This window comes from Perca flavescens, chromosome 9, assembly GCF_004354835.1.
Source record: "Perca flavescens isolate YP-PL-M2 chromosome 9, PFLA_1.0, whole genome shotgun sequence".
Taxonomy (NCBI): Eukaryota; Metazoa; Chordata; class Actinopteri; order Perciformes; family Percidae; genus Perca; species Perca flavescens.
Genome location: NC_041339.1, coordinates 32,645,627 through 32,662,432, shown reverse-complemented (window position 1 = coordinate 32,662,432; position 16,806 = coordinate 32,645,627). Strand labels below are relative to the sequence as shown.

General features: G+C 40.8%; 2 protein-coding genes across 6 annotated transcripts; one reads left to right on the top strand and one right to left on the bottom strand.

Annotated features, from left to right (window-relative positions):
* Positions 1–946: 946 nt before the first annotated feature.
* bmb (brambleberry) lies at positions 947–7,081 on the bottom strand. 2 transcript variants are annotated; one of them, XM_028586930.1, is made up of 13 exons: positions 6,974–7,081; positions 5,645–5,928; positions 5,027–5,155; positions 4,752–4,937; positions 4,427–4,649; positions 3,584–3,700; positions 3,301–3,480; positions 2,901–3,107; positions 2,649–2,799; positions 2,162–2,223; positions 1,883–2,046; positions 1,442–1,563; positions 947–1,314 (listed from the first exon to the last, which is right to left on the bottom strand). In XM_028586930.1, the coding sequence occupies exons 2-13, from the start codon at positions 5,924–5,926 to the stop codon at positions 1,185–1,187; spliced, it is 1,953 nt and encodes a 650-aa protein (XP_028442731.1). In that variant the 5' UTR covers positions 5,927–5,928; positions 6,974–7,081; the 3' UTR covers positions 947–1,184. The 2 variants fall into 2 exon arrangements, with proteins under 2 accessions (XP_028442731.1, XP_028442732.1); XM_028586931.1 differs by lacking the exon at positions 6,974–7,081 and adding an exon at positions 6,914–6,937.
* A 30-nt stretch (positions 7,082–7,111) lies between these two features.
* Positions 7,112–16,442, top strand: pycr3 (pyrroline-5-carboxylate reductase 3). 4 transcript variants are annotated; one of them, XM_028586933.1, is made up of 7 exons: positions 7,112–7,405; positions 10,743–10,836; positions 10,924–10,988; positions 13,369–13,548; positions 13,651–13,863; positions 14,998–15,090; positions 15,236–16,442. In XM_028586933.1, exons 2-7 carry the CDS (start codon positions 10,749–10,751, stop codon positions 15,437–15,439), a joined length of 843 nt encoding a protein of 280 aa, XP_028442734.1. In that variant the 5' UTR covers positions 7,112–7,405; positions 10,743–10,748; the 3' UTR covers positions 15,440–16,442. The 4 variants fall into 4 exon arrangements, with proteins under 4 accessions (XP_028442734.1, XP_028442735.1, XP_028442733.1 ...); XM_028586934.1 differs by lacking the exon at positions 7,112–7,405 and adding an exon at positions 7,416–8,079; XM_028586932.1 differs by lacking the exon at positions 7,112–7,405 and adding an exon at positions 8,086–8,258.
* Positions 16,443–16,806: the final 364 nt, after the last annotated feature.

Sequence of the window (16,806 nt, the reverse complement as noted above, 5' to 3'; positions counted from 1 at the left end):
GATGAAAGGGGGGGGGAGAGAGATTGGGGATGACACGCAGCAAAGGGCAGCAGGTCGGATTCAAACCCTGCACCGCTGCAGGACTCAGCCAACATGGGGCGAACGCTCTTACTGGGTGAGCTAGAGGCCACCCCAGACCGGCCAGTTCTTGCGGTTGTTGACGATCAGCTGTGCTGCCTGTCTCTCTGTAGCGCTGTCTTAGGCGTCTCACAGTAGGGACATTGCAATGTATTGCACCGGCCACATCTGCTGTCCACATGCCTAAGGCCCGTTCGCGCAGGTCAGTAGGCACCTGGGCGTCTTTCTTTTGGTGTATTTTAGAGTCAGAAGTGTCTCTTTACGTTCCTAATTTTCTTATAACTGACCTTAATTGCCTACCACTTGCAAGCAGTTAGTCTTTTCAACTGCTCAACAGGTGCATGTTCATTTGTTTATAGTTCATTGAACAAGCATGGAAAACATTGTTTAAACCCTTTATAATGAAGATCTCTAAAGTTATAATTTTTACAAAAGTATCTTTAAAATACAGTGTCCTGAAAAAGGTGCATTTCTTTTTTTTGCTGAGTTTCTCACTTTGAATTCATCTGCAACACTTCTCTTAATAGAAAGTATGAAACAATTTATCTACCGACCTGTATGTAGAATTGAGTTGATTATGGCAGTGTTAATTATAAGTAAAGTTAATTGGGGGTTCAATCTGTCAGGATTAGTCTTTTTCATCACTTACCTCTTGAATGGTTTTTAAGTTCTTGATTCACTGTATTTATTGAACAAAACTGTTATGTGCTGTTTGAATAGTGGATTGGATGTTTTTTTACTCAGATTTGCACTGAGCAAATTAAATGTTTTATATCAGTAATGTCTTAAGTTTCTTGGCTGAATCTTTAAGTAGTATGCCACAGGCTGAGATTTCTGACAGGTATTTGAGAAGTAAAGTCCAGACTGATTCATGGTAAAGAAATAATTTATTAACTTAAAAGTAAACATCAGGCAGGCAGAACTTACAATGACATCACAATAAGAGTTGATAAAAACATTTTTGCAGAGAAGGCACTATCAAAAAGTTGCTCTGTTTGAATACAGACAGATCCATGGGTAACAAAAGTATGCGTTTACTTAAATGAACAGTTAAACGTGGCAGTAAAAATATTAAAAAAATCTGTAGTCTAAAAGAAATGCAGTGCTCATTTAGCAACATAGGAGGTGTGCCCCCCTTCGTGGACTCTGCAGTAGTCCTGTCCTAGCACGGCTCTCTTCTTACAGATCTTCCCTGTTTTTGTGATACCATTGCACAGCTGACGGCCTGATAGAGAGCTGCCCCAGGAAACAGAGAGAATAAAAAAAAAAGTCAATCTTTTTTTGGTAAAGAATCAACAACAGTTGAAAAAGGCCTAATCAATTAATAACACTTGCTTGTTAGTGTTTAAGGCAAAACCCTGACCTGTTGCTGACTACTGACGTGGTAGGACTCGCACTTCGGGAGTCGTTCACGGAATCATGCGAGTCGATTACAAAATCAAAAACACCTCCCAGGTTTCTTAGGGGGATATCGGCAACCAGAGCCTACAAAAAATAAAATAAAAAGCAACATTTGTGAGGGCAAATTTTATTAGTTCATGGAGGTACGGAATATTAATCTCTAGTTTTCCTTCGTATCATCGCTGTCAGGCAGAAACCTTGTATCTCCATGTTTTGTCATGTAATTTTTCCCATTAATCAATGCTATTGGTCACTGTGACGAGTCGATTTTTTTGGACTTTGTCAGAGTTAAATAGCTCAATGTTTTTAAATCAGCCTCTGTTTCTTGAAAAAAACAACAGTTTTGGATATACACAGGTTTTGACCTAACAGCGATGGTATGACATTAACTCAATTTGCTGACCTCTGAAAGAACTGGCTGCGGTACAAGCCTGGGAGTGGAGTGATTGGGTGTGCTAATGATTGGCGTAAACCTGGACTCTGGGATTGGGTTCCTGTGGGGGGGAGGCTTCCTGTGGACGGGAGGCTTCCTGTGGGGGGGAGACGCTGCTGATACGCCAAAGTTACCTGTAGGCAAAGACAAAAGTGAGAGCAAATATGAGTAACTGAATCTATTAAAAGGTGGCAATTATTTGTAATTTGTTTTTACTGTTAAGGTACAGTATATATTTATATTTCAAACCAGATATGAAGCTGTCCTGATTAAACAGGTCGTCTTGATCGATAGAACCATCATTTTCATCTCTGGGGACAAAACAAAAAAAATTAAGACTACATCAAATAAACAACCTACAAAAAGAAATAAGAGCATCTATCTCCCACAATGCAGCACAATTGTTGAAAATTGTGTTTTAAGTGAAACTAGAGGTTTTAATTTAGCATCAAACTCAGGGGATACATGTTAAATGAATCAGCAACTACTTTGATAATTAATGGTTTGTGTCATTCTTAGCAAAAATGCCATACAAACAAGTATGTTTAGATCATTGTACATCCAATATCTTTGTTAGTTGGACAGAACAACAGTTTGATGTCACCTTGGGCTGTGGGAAATTATACAGAGCACTTTTAACAAATTATCGGACATTTTATAGGCAAAACAATTGTTTGATGATAAAAATAAATCAGTTAGCAGCATAGACGGTATGTAATGAACTCAGCAGACTCACTTCTGCGGCGTAGAGGACGGTGGATATGAGGAGGAGCTGGATGATCCTGGTTTCTGTGGCTCCACGATGGCCCATGAGGCCAGTGGCAGCGGGGCGGCTGGCTTTCCTCTGGAGTGAAAGCACGCCCACAAACGACTCGCAAACCACTGACCTGCATATGTGAATAAAAAAAAAAAAAAAAAACATTGTGGGAAAGGAATGAGGATACTGGAGACATTGTATTTGCCTTGGGGAGCAGCGTTGCGTTTGTACCCAGAGAGAGAAGGAGCAGCAGCAGGCTGAGGCAGGGGAGATCCAGCGCCGGCTGCTGGTTGACCTCGGCCACTGCGTTAAGAGGCACGGCGAGCAGCAGCATGGCGCGAGAGAAACCTGGACAACGCAGGAACGTCTGCAGGACTGCACCCATGACAAAGTAGCCCGTATGTGCAATACACGTCCACATGGCGGTCAGGCTCAAACCTGTAATCACAAGAAGCACAAGGGAAATAAAATCGATAAAAATCATAGCCATATTTAAGGTTTTTTTTTTAGGACATCTCAGACTACAGAGGATGATATTTGGCTGATGTGATCAAATTAAAATTATTTTGTAGCAGAAAACATGACAAATGTGGACAAACTTGGTCAGTGCACCGTGGGCGACGGGTCTCACCTGCCCAGCCGAGGTAGCCCTGGATCATGTGGAGCCTCTCCTCGATGCGGCTCTGCATGTTGTCCAGGTAGCGCAGCGTGGCTCCCAGGGTGCTGTTCATGCGCTCCAGTTTGTTCATCAGGTCAGTGTAGTACTGAGAGGTCTGGTCCTGGTACTGCAGAAACTCCGACATACTGTGATCTGATCAGCCACAAGAAAAAAAAAAAAAAAAAAAAAAAGACATTTTAATTAAACGTTTAAAAAAAAAAAAAAAAAAAAAGACGTGATGACCCGTTTTGATTACCAATCTTTTGGTGGATGTCCTGAGCTTGGTGTCTGACATCTGCGAGGTCTTTAACAATCGCCTTGTGGCTGTCCTGCACCTCCGAGCCTTGGTTCTGCAGATGCTCACTCACATTCTCTTAAAAATAAAAAATAAAAAGACAGGAAGGCAGTTCATAAATATCTAGCGTTTTTGTCAACAACAAATTGGAATTATAGCTCAGTATTTTATTCTGTTTGAAGGGGCAGAGTAAACCTTTCAAAACTCATTCAGGACATAAAACTATCATATAGACTAAAAATAAAATTAACTAGTTTATTAAAAAATATATAATATAAATATTTGATTATTTAAAAAGTAGCCACAGCAATGCAGGCACACATTTTGGCATGTCGACACTTCAGACAAGCACAATTTGCTCATTACCATACTTGTCTGAACTAGAGCTGAAAAGATTAAATCGATTCGTCGTTAACTATTAAATTACCTATTTTGATAATCGATTAAAATCGGTTTGAGTTATTTTTTAATGTAAAGATTATCGGATTCCAGCTTCTTAAATGTGACTTATTTTATGGTTTCTTCCCTCCTGTGTGACAGTATACTGGATATCTTTGAGTTGTGGACAAAACAAGACATTGGAGGACGTCATCTTGGGCTAGGGAAAACACTGATCGACTATTTTCTGACATTTTATAGAACAAACAGCTAATCGATTAATCAAGAAAATACAGATTAAAATCAACAATGAAAATAAATCGTAATTTGCAGCCCTAATCTAAACTAATGTATGGCTCTAATTATGTGCCAAATATACTACATACTTTTGCAGTGTGAGATGCATGAACACATGAAAGCTCTCACCCATTCTCTTTGTAATGCCCTGAATGAGCTGGGCTACCAGCTCCTGTCCAGAGGCGATGAGGGCTTTTTCCTGGCCCAGACGCTCCAAGTTGTCCCTCAGTGAGCTCTCCATTTGCCCCTGGCCCTCATACAGTTTCCCCTGTTGTTCCTGCAGAGCACTGTGACCATCCAGCAGCTTGTCCAAGGAGGCTGCGGTCAGCTCCTTCAGCTCCAGCTGGCCCTCCTGTTATAAAACACAGATCAAAGCAAAAATTGACCTGCATACTGTGCACATGAAGATAAAAAAAAAAAAAAAAAAAAAAGTGAAAGAAAACTAAAAATCTACCTTGAGGTCCTTCATTGCGTCTAGCTGGCTTGTGGCTGTGGAGATGAGAGCGTTGACAGTGTGCTCTGCTCTGCGCCGGAAGAGCTGCTGGCGAGTCGCGTAGCAAACGGAGCGCGCTCTGTTGCTCACTATGTGGTAAGCATTCCATGTGTCTGAATCCATGTCTGCTGTGCACTCTTTTATAGTCTGAAACAACAACAATAGATTTAAAAATGCCTCACAAAGTTTGAAAACACAATAGGTTGATAAGATGTAATCCTAACTTCATATTTTACCATTTCCTCTGTGCATGGGTAGGTCTGGCGCCCCTCAACCGCTGCCTGGCAGTTAAACAGCACGACTCCAAGCTTCGCAAGCTGCTCCTCTGGGAGGCTTTCACAGCTCGCCTTCAGCTGGGCAACCACCTACGACCGAGCACAGCGCTTTATTCAAATATAGAAAGGACAAACCAGTGGATGCGTAGGCCTACTGTTGCTATGGCAAACAAAGCTTCGAGGACTGCCACCATTTCATGAAAAGGTCCAAAGATGGAAAAGTCCTTACAGCAGTGTTTAACTTTTTTAAGATATAATTGCATTTTTTAAAAATCACAAAATATCTCATGACAGATCTTAGGTTGTCTTGTCACGGTTGGTCATCAAAACAAGCAATTTGAAGACATCACCTTGATTGAGCACGATCATTTTTCACCGTTTTCTGACATTTTATAGACCAATCGATTAATCAAGGACCTTATTGTTAAGATTAATTGATGATTAACCAAATGTTTGTTAGTCGCAGCCTTACATATAATCCCACAAATCTCAACATTTAAGTCTTTGACCCTGTTTGCATAAGTGACTCTTAAGTGGATTCTGGGCCAAAGACTGAGAAACCCGGAGTTTCAAGTTTACCTTGAAATGACAGCTGTCTAACGGGCTCAGCTCCATCTGCTTTGCCTCAGACAAAAACCTTTCATCTGTTGCGGCCATCTCAAATTTAGCATCCTTTGCAAGAAGTGCTGGAACTACTGCTGCTGCTGCTGCTGCTGCTGGTGGTGCTGGTGGAGTAGCTGCAGCTGCTGGAGGAGCCCCCGCCTCCTTCAGCCACTCAAACAGCCCGCTGACTGCAGGACACTGACAGGCCAGAATGCTGATCAGCAGGAAATACAGGCGGTGGATCAGGAGACGAGCCATGTCTGGAACAGAACACAGTAATACATAATGAATCATCACTCAGCTTTTTTTGTCACTTAAAATTTGTATTGGCAAGAGATTTGCGCAATTAAATAACAGCCAAAACAACAGTTTGGGAAAAACAATGTTTTCCTTATTAAAGCTTTATTATTGTTTTATTTTAAAAACTTACTATTAATAGTATTTTAACCAAATATCTGTCACTCTTGATAGAAATGGCATGGATTAAGATTGTTTTCTGGCTTTACCAAAAAAAACAAAAAACATTAAATTAACCACACTCTCCACAACATATCCGACACATACAGTGTGTAACTGCTTACTTTTGATCTGAAATCTCAATATTAAAAAGAACTCTTTCTAAAAAAAAAAGGAGGAGATGTGTTAGGCTATAGAACCTAAAATGTCCAGATTTTAAGGATATCGCTAGATGGCGACAGCAACAAAGCCAATATGTTTGAATGATTGTTTGAAAAAGTATATGCACATTATGCAGCATTCTGGATCTGGTTTATATGAAATTACGGGGTCCTGTAAAACCATGCGGAGTGGGCATGGTGACAATTATTAAAACTGTCATTGATTCATTCGTATATGCACATGTTTGAATGAAGACCACACTGAGGAGGCTTGCCCAGGCATGTCTGCAATTAATGCTCTGCTGCACAGGCACTCCAACACAATAGCCTACCTCCATGTAGACCCAGAATACAACATTATAGAATAAAATACAGAATTCTATTTTACTAACGCGGAAAAGACGCGACAGGTTTTGAAAAAAAACGAATTAAAATCTAACAGGACGCAATTGTGAATCAAAATTTTCCACCGGTTTTAAGCACCGGAAAATCATCACCCATGCTTCCCTCAGTGTGCATAAGAATATGGAAACAAGTAAACCCATTTAAAAAAATCTAAGAGTTCAGCACATTCAAAACACTCAGTTGTAACAGCAATATATACGAGTAAAATAACAGAAAAGTACACCTTGCCATTAAATACACGCCCGATTAAACGCACACATTTGAATATTTTTAAATGATATACCTGTTTAATTTTGCAGGTCCTTGCTGGCGCTGTCTCCCTCACACACAGCTGATGGGAATGACGTTTAATTATTATTTATTTGTCCACCGTCTCTTCGCCCTATAGGACGAGGACACAGCCAATGGAATTGCTCGCATTTTTGCAGGGGACGGACATGGAGTGTGTTAGATTTACATCACGGCTGAAACGGAATGGTAAATGTGCGGGAACATAGTGTGGAGAATGAATGGCTAGGGAATGTATAAAGGCGCCGCCCACCCGACGTAGCAGGAGAGACGTCGAAATCAAACCCACCGATAGTTCACTGGAACTCCGCTGGTTGGTTTTGTGGACGCTCCGGGTGTTATCGGTTTGACAGCACAGGGACGTTTAAATCCCAGTGCAGTTTGAGTTTTTACTAAACGTTGGACGTCAGGAAATCTGAAACATCAGGTGAATTAAATAGCCTACCACCAACGTTTATAAACGTTAGCCGGTGTTTATTCACAGCATCGCCTGGCATCGTGTTTGTGTCACTCCGTGATATTTTATGGTTGTCCAATCAACAAGTAACACGTGCATTGTATTTCTAATCTGTGCTGGATTATTTAGTCGCTTTAGCTAGATGCAGCAGCACTGTTGTTTTTTTTTGCTATCGTGGTTTTTAACATTTTATCGGCACGCTTTTCCTCGACCTGTAGACTACATGCTAAAATGTAATATAGAAACATCACCGCTCTGCCCCTACCACACTAGACATGCTAGTATTTAGTTAGCAACCTAGCCGTGTGAACGTTCGTGTTGGGCCGACGTTTACTAGCCGTCGAGCTAACGTTAGCCAGGCTACGTTGCCACAACAATGGACGACTCTGGTATCAAGAAACAGAACTGGGACGTGAAGGAGACGGAGTTATTTCTGGAAATCCTCAAGGAGCTGGACATGAAGAAATGCTTAGACGGGAGGAAAGTGAGGAATAACAAACTCTTCAAGGTGGCACACAGGAGAATGACAGCGGCCGGCTACCACAGATCTGTGGACCAATTAAAGTTTCGCTGGAAACTTCTTAAAAGTGCGTACTACAAGTGCAAGAGAGAACCCAACTCTCCGGCACCGACCAAAATACAAGGTTGGTGGCGGTATGAAAAGACAATGATAGCTATCATGGAGTCCAGACACCCCCTGGTCGGAGCTGGGGTCAACTCTGACAGAAATGATGAAGTGACAGAGGACTCGGACGGAGAAGCATCAATGCTGCACTGGCCGCAGCCCTGCCCGGACAATTCCACCCAGAACCTGGGTTTAATTGTAGGGGTGATGCCGTGCCGTGTATGCGATGTAGTCTTGTCATTAGATCATAACCGTGATTCCATTACTTCCATCGAGTTGTCTAGGTCGGTGGTTCCCAAACCTTTTCATGTCAAGTACCCCTAAACTGACACAAATCAGATTTTTGCTTTTTAGATGTTTTATTAAAGATAGTAACCCATGTCCAACATAGTCATACATTCTTCTATTGTGTTGCTTATGGATGGAATTATAGTGAGGATAATTATTCCCCGTTTTGCTGGGGACTCCCTCAAGGACCCCTGGGGGTCCCCAGACCCCACTTTGTGAACCACTGGTCTAGATGCATGCATTCATTACCCAACTGTGTGCCTATTGTGAACATGTCTCTGGGTTGTTCTGATGTACCCTCATGAACTAGATGCACCTAACTAAAACTAATTCAGTCAAATCCAAAAGTCCTGCAAGAAATTCTACTTCTGTGATGGTTATGTTTTTAGAGCGGTGTTAATTCAACTGTGTGGTGATGTTGAATTCTGTTTTCCTATATTACTAGAGATGTTTCCAATATGCGGTCCACCCTGTTTGTATCAAAAAGGGTAGACTAAATTATAAACCACTATTAAAATCAACATTTCAACAAAAGCAGAACATAACATTCATGAAGGTAGGATTTATTGCAGTGCTGTGGTATTAAACTGCATTAGTTCTACCTTGGACCAGATGTCTCAAGAAGGAGTGTTAAAATAACACTATCTGGTACCATATATAGGGCTGTAACATTCTCTCCTCTGTTGCTCCGTTTTTTTCTTCTAAGTCAAATTGTGGGAAGGGATGAAAAAATACCCATCATACTGTCTCAGAGCCCCCCTTGGCCTCTTTAACAACCCAACAGTTGAAAACCCAAAGATAATCAATTCACAATCATATCAGAGAAAAGCATGTTTGGAATTTCAGGACAACAAAGTATCGACTCTCAATAGTTTATTGATGCATTTTCTGTCGGATACCGATACCATGATGCCTTCTGTTTGTTTACTGCAGATGCATTTCAGATATATCCGTGTGTACCCGGCTCTGAGCAGTAACCTGCTTTCAGAAACCTCATGATTTCAGAACCTTCATGAAAGACCTCTGACTTACAGGCAGACTGACTGGTTTCTCAGCTTTTCTTGGCCCTGTAAATTTGTATCTGGTTTAAGGATGCAGTTGCATGATATTAAAAAAAAAAAACAGGAGAGGGAAGCTACACTGTGGCAGCAGTTATGGGGGAGGGGGAGAAATGTGATTACTGACCAACTGTCACACAGGATTTAACTTTTATCTAATTTCTTGTCTTAACCTGATTTCTCATTGTAATCCGGTTTCTTGTGTGCATGTAAACACAGTCGACAATCTAATTGCATCTCTCTGTTGCTATATGGTGTTGATGCATTGGCACCAATGGTCTCTGGCCACATGTTTTGGTACAAGAATGCCAAATCTACGTATTTTACTGGAAGTTATCCAGCACAGTAGTACTGAATCACAATACTTTATTTGGTGAATTTTTATGATATCTGCTGTAGTGTTGTAAGCATTTGGATAATGGATTGGGCAAAGTTAAAATGCTGTTTTTAATTCTTCTATTTAATTTTATTTGCACACCATCAGAACATCAGTCCGTAGGGACTTGGGTTGGGAACCGGAGGGTCGCTGGTTCAAGTCCCAGTACGGACCAAAGTACAGAGTGTGGATTGGTAGCTGGAGAGATGCCAGTTTACCTCCTGGGCACTGCCAGGCGCTCTTGAGCAAGGCACCGTACCCCCCAACTGCTCAGGGCGCTGGTCCAGCACTGGCAGCCCACTCACTCTGACATCTCTCCATTTCTGCATGAATAGGTCCTGAGCATGTCTGTGTGTATTTCAGGCCTGTGTGTAGTGATTTCTAACGGAGTGTAAATTGTAATTTCCCCACTGGGGATCAATAAACAGTATAATGATAATAATTAATTATGAGGCAGCCATGTCTCTCTCATTTAGACATTTTTCAGGTGTGGAGATATTCTAAATGGCAGTTCGGTTTTAATGTATCACCCCTAAATACAACTAATAAATATATAATTGATTCTTGATTTTAAAGAAAAGATACAGTTTTAAGGCAATGTTTTTTTTATTTTTTTATTCAGTTAAATATATATTTTGATCATATAGACGATTTATTCGGGCTTTTTTCATCGAATATTCTGATTATTTTTTTGATATCATTTTGTCTATAAAATGGCATATTAGCTTGAAGAAATAACTAAAACAATTAGTCAATTATCAAAATAGTAATCGTGGCAGCTTTAATTGTCTTGCAGTATTATCGTATATAACCGAATCGTGCTGGATGTGTGGGAAATGTATCGTGATAGTGTCGTAGGTTGTCCTGTGAGTCACACCCCAAGTTTTAAGGTGATTTTTAAACTATAATTTAGCGTGTTGTTGATGTTTCCCCTCAAATCTGTTCTTTCCTTTTCTTTAGATCAAAATGGACCCTGAGATGGACTCGCAGCTGAAGATTGGTTTTATTGGTGCAGGGAACATGGCCTTCGGCATCGCACAGGGCATCTTGTCTGGTAAGTCAGGAGAGGGTCGTTGAAACGGAGACCAGAGCTGCTCAAAATAAAAGAGTTAACAGTCTTTTTGTGTGTTCCCGTCTAAAGGAAATGTTCTTCCTGTAAACGTCAAAGTGAGCGCACCATCCTCCAGGAACCTGGGGCGCTTTCAGGTACTTCTGTTCCCTTCTTTACTTTTCTGTCAATTCTCAGTAGGATGAGTTAGATTGCTAGCCTAGAAATCTAGACGCACCCTAGTGGCAGCAAATTTAATTTGCAGCCAGGGGGGGCACTCTCTCGCTTGCAAGCTGGAAAAACCAAACTCTGGTCAGGCCAATCACATCGTGTATAGAGTCGGTGGGCGGGGCTTATGGCTGCTGCTGCTGGTGAACAGCGGTCTTCTGGAAGACTTGGAGTTAAGCTTTTCTTTGAGAAAAGAACAAAGAACGGCACAGAAATCATTCTTAAAAAAGGAAGATGTGTTCAGAGTTTTGCCGACCGGATACGGCAAAAGTTTAATCTATCAACTAGCTCCGCTACCTTCTTCGTTGCTCTGCCTGGTTGTAGCACTATCGTATTACATGCAGAGGGAATATGAAAGACAACCATTTGTCCCTCCCCTCGGATTGAGCCCTGTCAATGGTGAGTTCCCAGACCCAACATCTGGATGTGGGTCTGGCTTGTCAAGCTATTAGATTGCAGGACAGTGAGCAGATATGGTTGGGATCATGGTTACTGTTTTTAAGATCAGGTTCTATGTGAATTGATGGTTGACCTGCAAACCAATCTGTTGTTATGCTGACCATGTTCTGTTTCTTCGGAGGTGTGCAGGTGTCAAGTTGGTGCACGTAATAGTAGTTTTGGGCTACAAATAAGTAACTCCCTTGCAGAAATTAGCAATTCATGTTCTCAAATTAGACATTTGTGTGCATGAGTTAACAGAACATAATGTTAAGCAATCAGTCACCAAATAAAATATATATTTAAGGGATGTTAAAGTTAACACATTGTGCTGATGTTATCCAGATATTTCAGTCCAAATATAAAACTAACCAATACGGACTGCAACAAAAAAAAATGTCAGCATCGATTAATTTGCTATTAGTTTCTTGATTTGTCTATAAAATGTCAAACAGTGAAAAATGCCACTAATAATTCAAGTAATGCCAAGGTGATGTATACAAATTTGTTATTCGTCCAAAAACCAAAGATATTCAGTTTGTTATCATCACAATCCATCTCAATTACCAAGAGCCCAGGGTGACCTTTTCAATTAGCTTGTCCATAATCAAAATATATTACATTTACAATGATATATAAAGTGGAGAAAAGCTGACCGATCAGAACTTGGGGTACGTTCAGACCAACACAAGCCATCGCCGCAGGGTTGTGCGGCGGTGGGAGTGACACTTCAATCACCCACTTGTGTGATGTTGTTTTATTGTTATTTAACCCTCCAGTGTAGCAAAAGTAGACTTTTATATTTCACAATTACTGTTTTCCGATAGCACTTGAAGGCAGCTTCATTTCATGGAGAAAGAGAGATGGAGGGACTGTGCTTTGTTGTTGCAGGAAACCGTCAGCTGTTACACAAACTCCTCGGCAGTTCAGTGCTTGTGTTTTGTATTTTAGTGTTTTAAAACGTGTGGCAGGGATAGAGTAGAGCTTAGATCGGGCCCAAAAAATCAAGGCCGACCCTACCCGAGCCAAGCCTGGCCCGACACATTAACTGTAATTATGAGTGCGAGCCCGATTTTAAACCCAACACTTTTTTAATACGTGGGCCGTTAGAACCAGGGGGGGAATCACCAGAGGCCTCACGATACGATATCATCACGATACTTATGTCACGATACTATTGCGATTTTAAACATATTGCAAAATTCTGCGATATATTGCAATGTATTACCTTTTTTTCCGACTTAAACTTATTCCCAATTTCAAATGATGTCCCCAAAGGAAAATTTTGTCAACATCTGTTTTAACATTTCTGCTTGTTCATCTCACTTCAATTTTATGGCTGCAAAAATGGGATTGTCAAGCAGACAGACTGACCAACACATATATCATAAAAGATTGATACTTGGTGTCTGTGTATCGATACAGTATTGCCACGAAAAATATCGCGATACTATGCTTTATCGATTTTTGTTTTTGTTTTTTTTCCCACCCCTAGTTATAACGGACGTTCTCAACTACAATTCTGTTTTTTTTAACTACAGTAATCTGTTTAGAATTATCTCAATAAATACAGGTAATGCAACAAGGACGAAACAAGTAAACTGCGCGGTTTGTTTATTCAGAATGGAATGGATCCGAATGAAGAAACGTAAGACCCTATCTCCCTCAGCCGAATAGTGTGGCTAACAGATCAAGGCAGCAAATAATCAAAGCCCTGGAACCATATAGGAGACTTTCTTGTCTCAATCACCTAATTAATTGATGCATTTTATTAATATCTTACACACTTATGCAAGGTGAGGTGTTTATTCTGCTTTACCTGTGGGCATGTTGGATATGTGGGTCAGTAACATCCCTTCCGTTGGCTTTCAGGAGCTCGGGATTGCCGTCACTCACTCCAACATAGAGGTGGTCTGTGGGTCGGATGTGGTTTTTATAGCAGTCAAACCTCACCTGGTTCCACAAGTTCTCAATGAGATCTCACTACACGTCACTGACCGACACATTATTGTGTCTGTTGCAGCTGGAGTAACACTGGCAACATTGGAAGAGGTGAGGGCCCATGTTTAATGGCTTTTCGAACTAAATGGGGATTCTGTGGTGATCTAAAGATGAGTAATATTTCTTTCTTTTTTTTTTTTTTTTAATCTCAAGCTCCTGCCAGAGAATTCCGTTGCCATCAGGCTGATGCCAAATCTCCCATGTTTGGTTCAGGAAGGGGCTCTCCTGTTTACAAGGGGATCCCATGCTAAACAGGAGGACGGAGCTATTCTTCGCTCCTTGTTGCACCGATGTGGTTTGGTGGAGGAGGGACCCGAGGCCTGGATCGACATCCACACTGGACTGAGCGGGAGCGGCGTTGCTTTCGTGAGTGTCCCAGGATTGTATGGTTCGTTCAGAAGTAGTCTCACATTGCCACAACACTGCAGAGGAATGTCTGGCTAGTCCACACAGCATTCTGGGATGGGAGGAAAAAAACATGCTCTGGTTTATTGGCATTTCTTTAAACCAATCACAATTGTCTTGGGCGCCGGACAGAGCAACGTTGCCTCTGCAAAACAGCCTCAGGAAGGAACTTGTTTTGGTGGAACACGTGTACGTTCAAAAGTTGTTGATGTGCTGTCTGGATTTACCCTGCAGAGATCTGAGGAGCAGTTAACCATAGTCCTCAGAAATCGACTGGAGTTTAGAACGCCAACACAAAGAAAGAGGAAGGTATCAGATATCCGGCGGAATTTCCGGCGGCACCGGAGCAATCCCAGAAGTGGAACGTCGTGGATATAGACTAGTTTAGAAGGAAGTCTTTGTAAATGCTTGCAGACTATTGTAATACGACCTCCTCAAAACAAAGAAATTCATGTTGATTGATAATGAGATTCAGAAAATGGAGAAACTACTAGCCTTTTCTAAAAGGTTTTAGATTTATGTTTTCCTACCTTACATATTCAAACTGGTTTGAACTTATTTCACTCACTGACATGAAAGTTCCTCACATTACATAATCACAGTAAAACTTAGATCTGCTTTTATTGTCAAAATACATTCTTAAGTTTTAATGAATATTGATAAGAAAAGTCTGCATTACATTACTACAGAATATTAATGCAGCATGGCAAAGTGGCAGACTGAACTCCATCGTCTATTTCTTGAAAATGCCCTTCCATCCATTGGATTTAAATTCAAGGAAGGTCAGGAAAGCACAGTCAAATATTTAAAACACTGATTTTGCAGTAATATCAAGTCAAAACCACTCTCATTGAAGCCTCTATGTTTACAGGCTTGTGGGGATGCGCAATGTGCTATAGGTGCCTAAATAAATCTATTTTTGGTACTGCCAATTTGTTTTTTTGTCATGGTTCATGTGTGCAATAAACATTACACATCGTGAGAACACAAATCGTGGCAGAGAATCGTGATATCGATTCTAAGCTAAAAAATCGTGATTCATATTTTTTTCCTGAATCGTGCAGACCTACTCTGATGCGTGTGATCTCTCTGCAGGTGTATCTGTTTGCTGAAGCGTTGGCAGAAGGAGCTGTTAAAATGGGAATGCCAAGTGCTCTGGCACACAGCATCGCATCTCAAACTGTTCTGGTCAGTTTTACTCTGCGTGTGCTTTTGTTTCACTGTAGCAACATCAGCAATTTTGATATCGCTAAAAATACTGTGTTTTCTGTATGCCTGCACAATATTTGAACCCCCACCATCATTATTTTAGTCTCTATTCTATCTGTTGCAGGGTGCTGGGAGATTGTTACGTGAGTCCGGAAAGCATCCGGCTCAGCTCCGCTCTGAGGTCTGCACCCCAGGTGGAACAACCATCTACGGGCTTCACACCCTGGAACAGGGTGGTGTGAGGGCGGCGACCATGAGCGCTGTGGAATCCGCCACTGAGAGAGCCAGAGAGCTTGGCCGAAAGTCAGCAGCAGGATCCAGTAAATGAGGGCTGCTGTTTGCCTGAAATATCTACTCCATGGACTTACTTCAAGCCTGACAACAAACAAACAAACTTTCTGGCTCAACTTCACTATGGAACACAAAGACAAAGCAGCACTTGTCACTTTTATTTAATTTTTACCTTCATTTTTTTCCCCTCCCTTAAACAACTGCAGTTTATACTTGTTCTTTATGTCTTTCACCAGAAGGATTTGTTGTGAGCAAAAAGGAAATCTTTGCTAATAACATTGATGTAAGTGAAGTAAATTAATTGATGTGATTTATTTTGAGAGATTGGCTTCTTTTACATGCACACCAATAATCCAGTAATGCAAGCAACCAAATTTGATTACTCAAATATTTGTGGATATCGTAATCACAATAAGATGCACACAAGGCCATGTTAGCCTGTGAACTTGAATACAGAAGGAAACACTGGTGTCATAGAGTAACGTAGAGAGGGAGACTTCAGACATTAATCAAATTATACTCTGAAGCATCGATCAGTCCAAGAAGCAACTTATATAATAAGGCCTTTCTAGTCATGATTGGGTTTATGTGCATGTAATGTGGCGTACATAATGAAAATAAAATGTTTGGATGTACTGGTATTTAATTCTATTAAAATATAGTATCTACAGGTGCTATATACGACATTCAGAAAATGAATATAGCAGCAAACTTGTGAGCTAACCCCCCATTAACACTGTTGGCTTTGTCAACACTGTTGCTGTTTGCTTGTGAAGTCAGAGGTGAGAGCCGTGTGGAGGTTATCCTGGCCCACACTGTGAATCTTGTATATAGCACTATTTTCATATTTGACCAAATGAAGCATAAATCTCTAAATGTAGGATGATTTAAGAATGATAATGGCTGGTAGTTTTTTTTTTCTCCCAGTGTAGTTAACTGTTAGTAGCTATCTTTGTGTATAACACAATGTTGAGAAAACTATTCATGATCCATGATGCCGAGTGTAGAATGGGTTTTCATAAAGTGTCCTTTGAACTGGATCCCTTTGTGCAGTGCCTTATTTTTGTTAAGAGTTCAGTTGAGATCTAGCGTACGGAGTTTCTGCTTTTCTCTGTTTTATATAATTATACATTTTAATATTTTGGGGGTTTGGATTGTTTGTCAGAGAAAACATGCAATTCTGAGATGTCACATTGGGCTTCAGGGAACTGTGCTATTGACCAAACATTTAATGGATTTATCAAGAAAATAACTTTTTTTGTTCAGATTAACCGATAATGAAAACAACCCTGTGTTCCAGCCCTAATCTCACCACAAGGTCCATTTAGCAGCTGTTCTGGAGCTTTTAATTGTATATCATGATCTTTATTAACCTATGGAAAAATATTCTGCAGATGAATGAAA

What these genes read in the sequence shown, in the direction of transcription:
- bmb (XM_028586930.1), bottom strand. Translation starts at nt 5,926, where the DNA reads ATGGCTCGTCTCCTGATCCACCGCCTGTATTTCCTGCTGATCAGCATT. An exon ending in ACCCATGCACAGAGGAAATG is followed by an intron (nt 4,938 to 5,026) that starts GTAAAATATGAA and finishes TTGTTGTTTCAG; the next exon opens with ACTATAAAAGAGTGCACAGC. An exon ending in GGGCATTACAAAGAGAATGG is followed by an intron (nt 3,701 to 4,426) that starts GTGAGAGCTTTC and finishes TTTATTTTTAAG; the next exon opens with AGAATGTGAGTGAGCATCTG.
- pycr3 (XM_028586932.1), top strand. Translation starts at nt 8,103, where the DNA reads ATGATAGCTATCATGGAGTCCAGACACCCCCTGGTCGGAGCTGGGGTC. An exon ending in CCCAGAACCTGGGTTTAATT is followed by an intron (nt 8,259 to 10,742) that starts GTAGGGGTGATG and finishes CCTTTTCTTTAG; the next exon opens with ATCAAAATGGACCCTGAGAT. An exon ending in TCGCATCTCAAACTGTTCTG is followed by an intron (nt 15,091 to 15,235) that starts GTCAGTTTTACT and finishes TATCTGTTGCAG; the next exon opens with GGTGCTGGGAGATTGTTACG.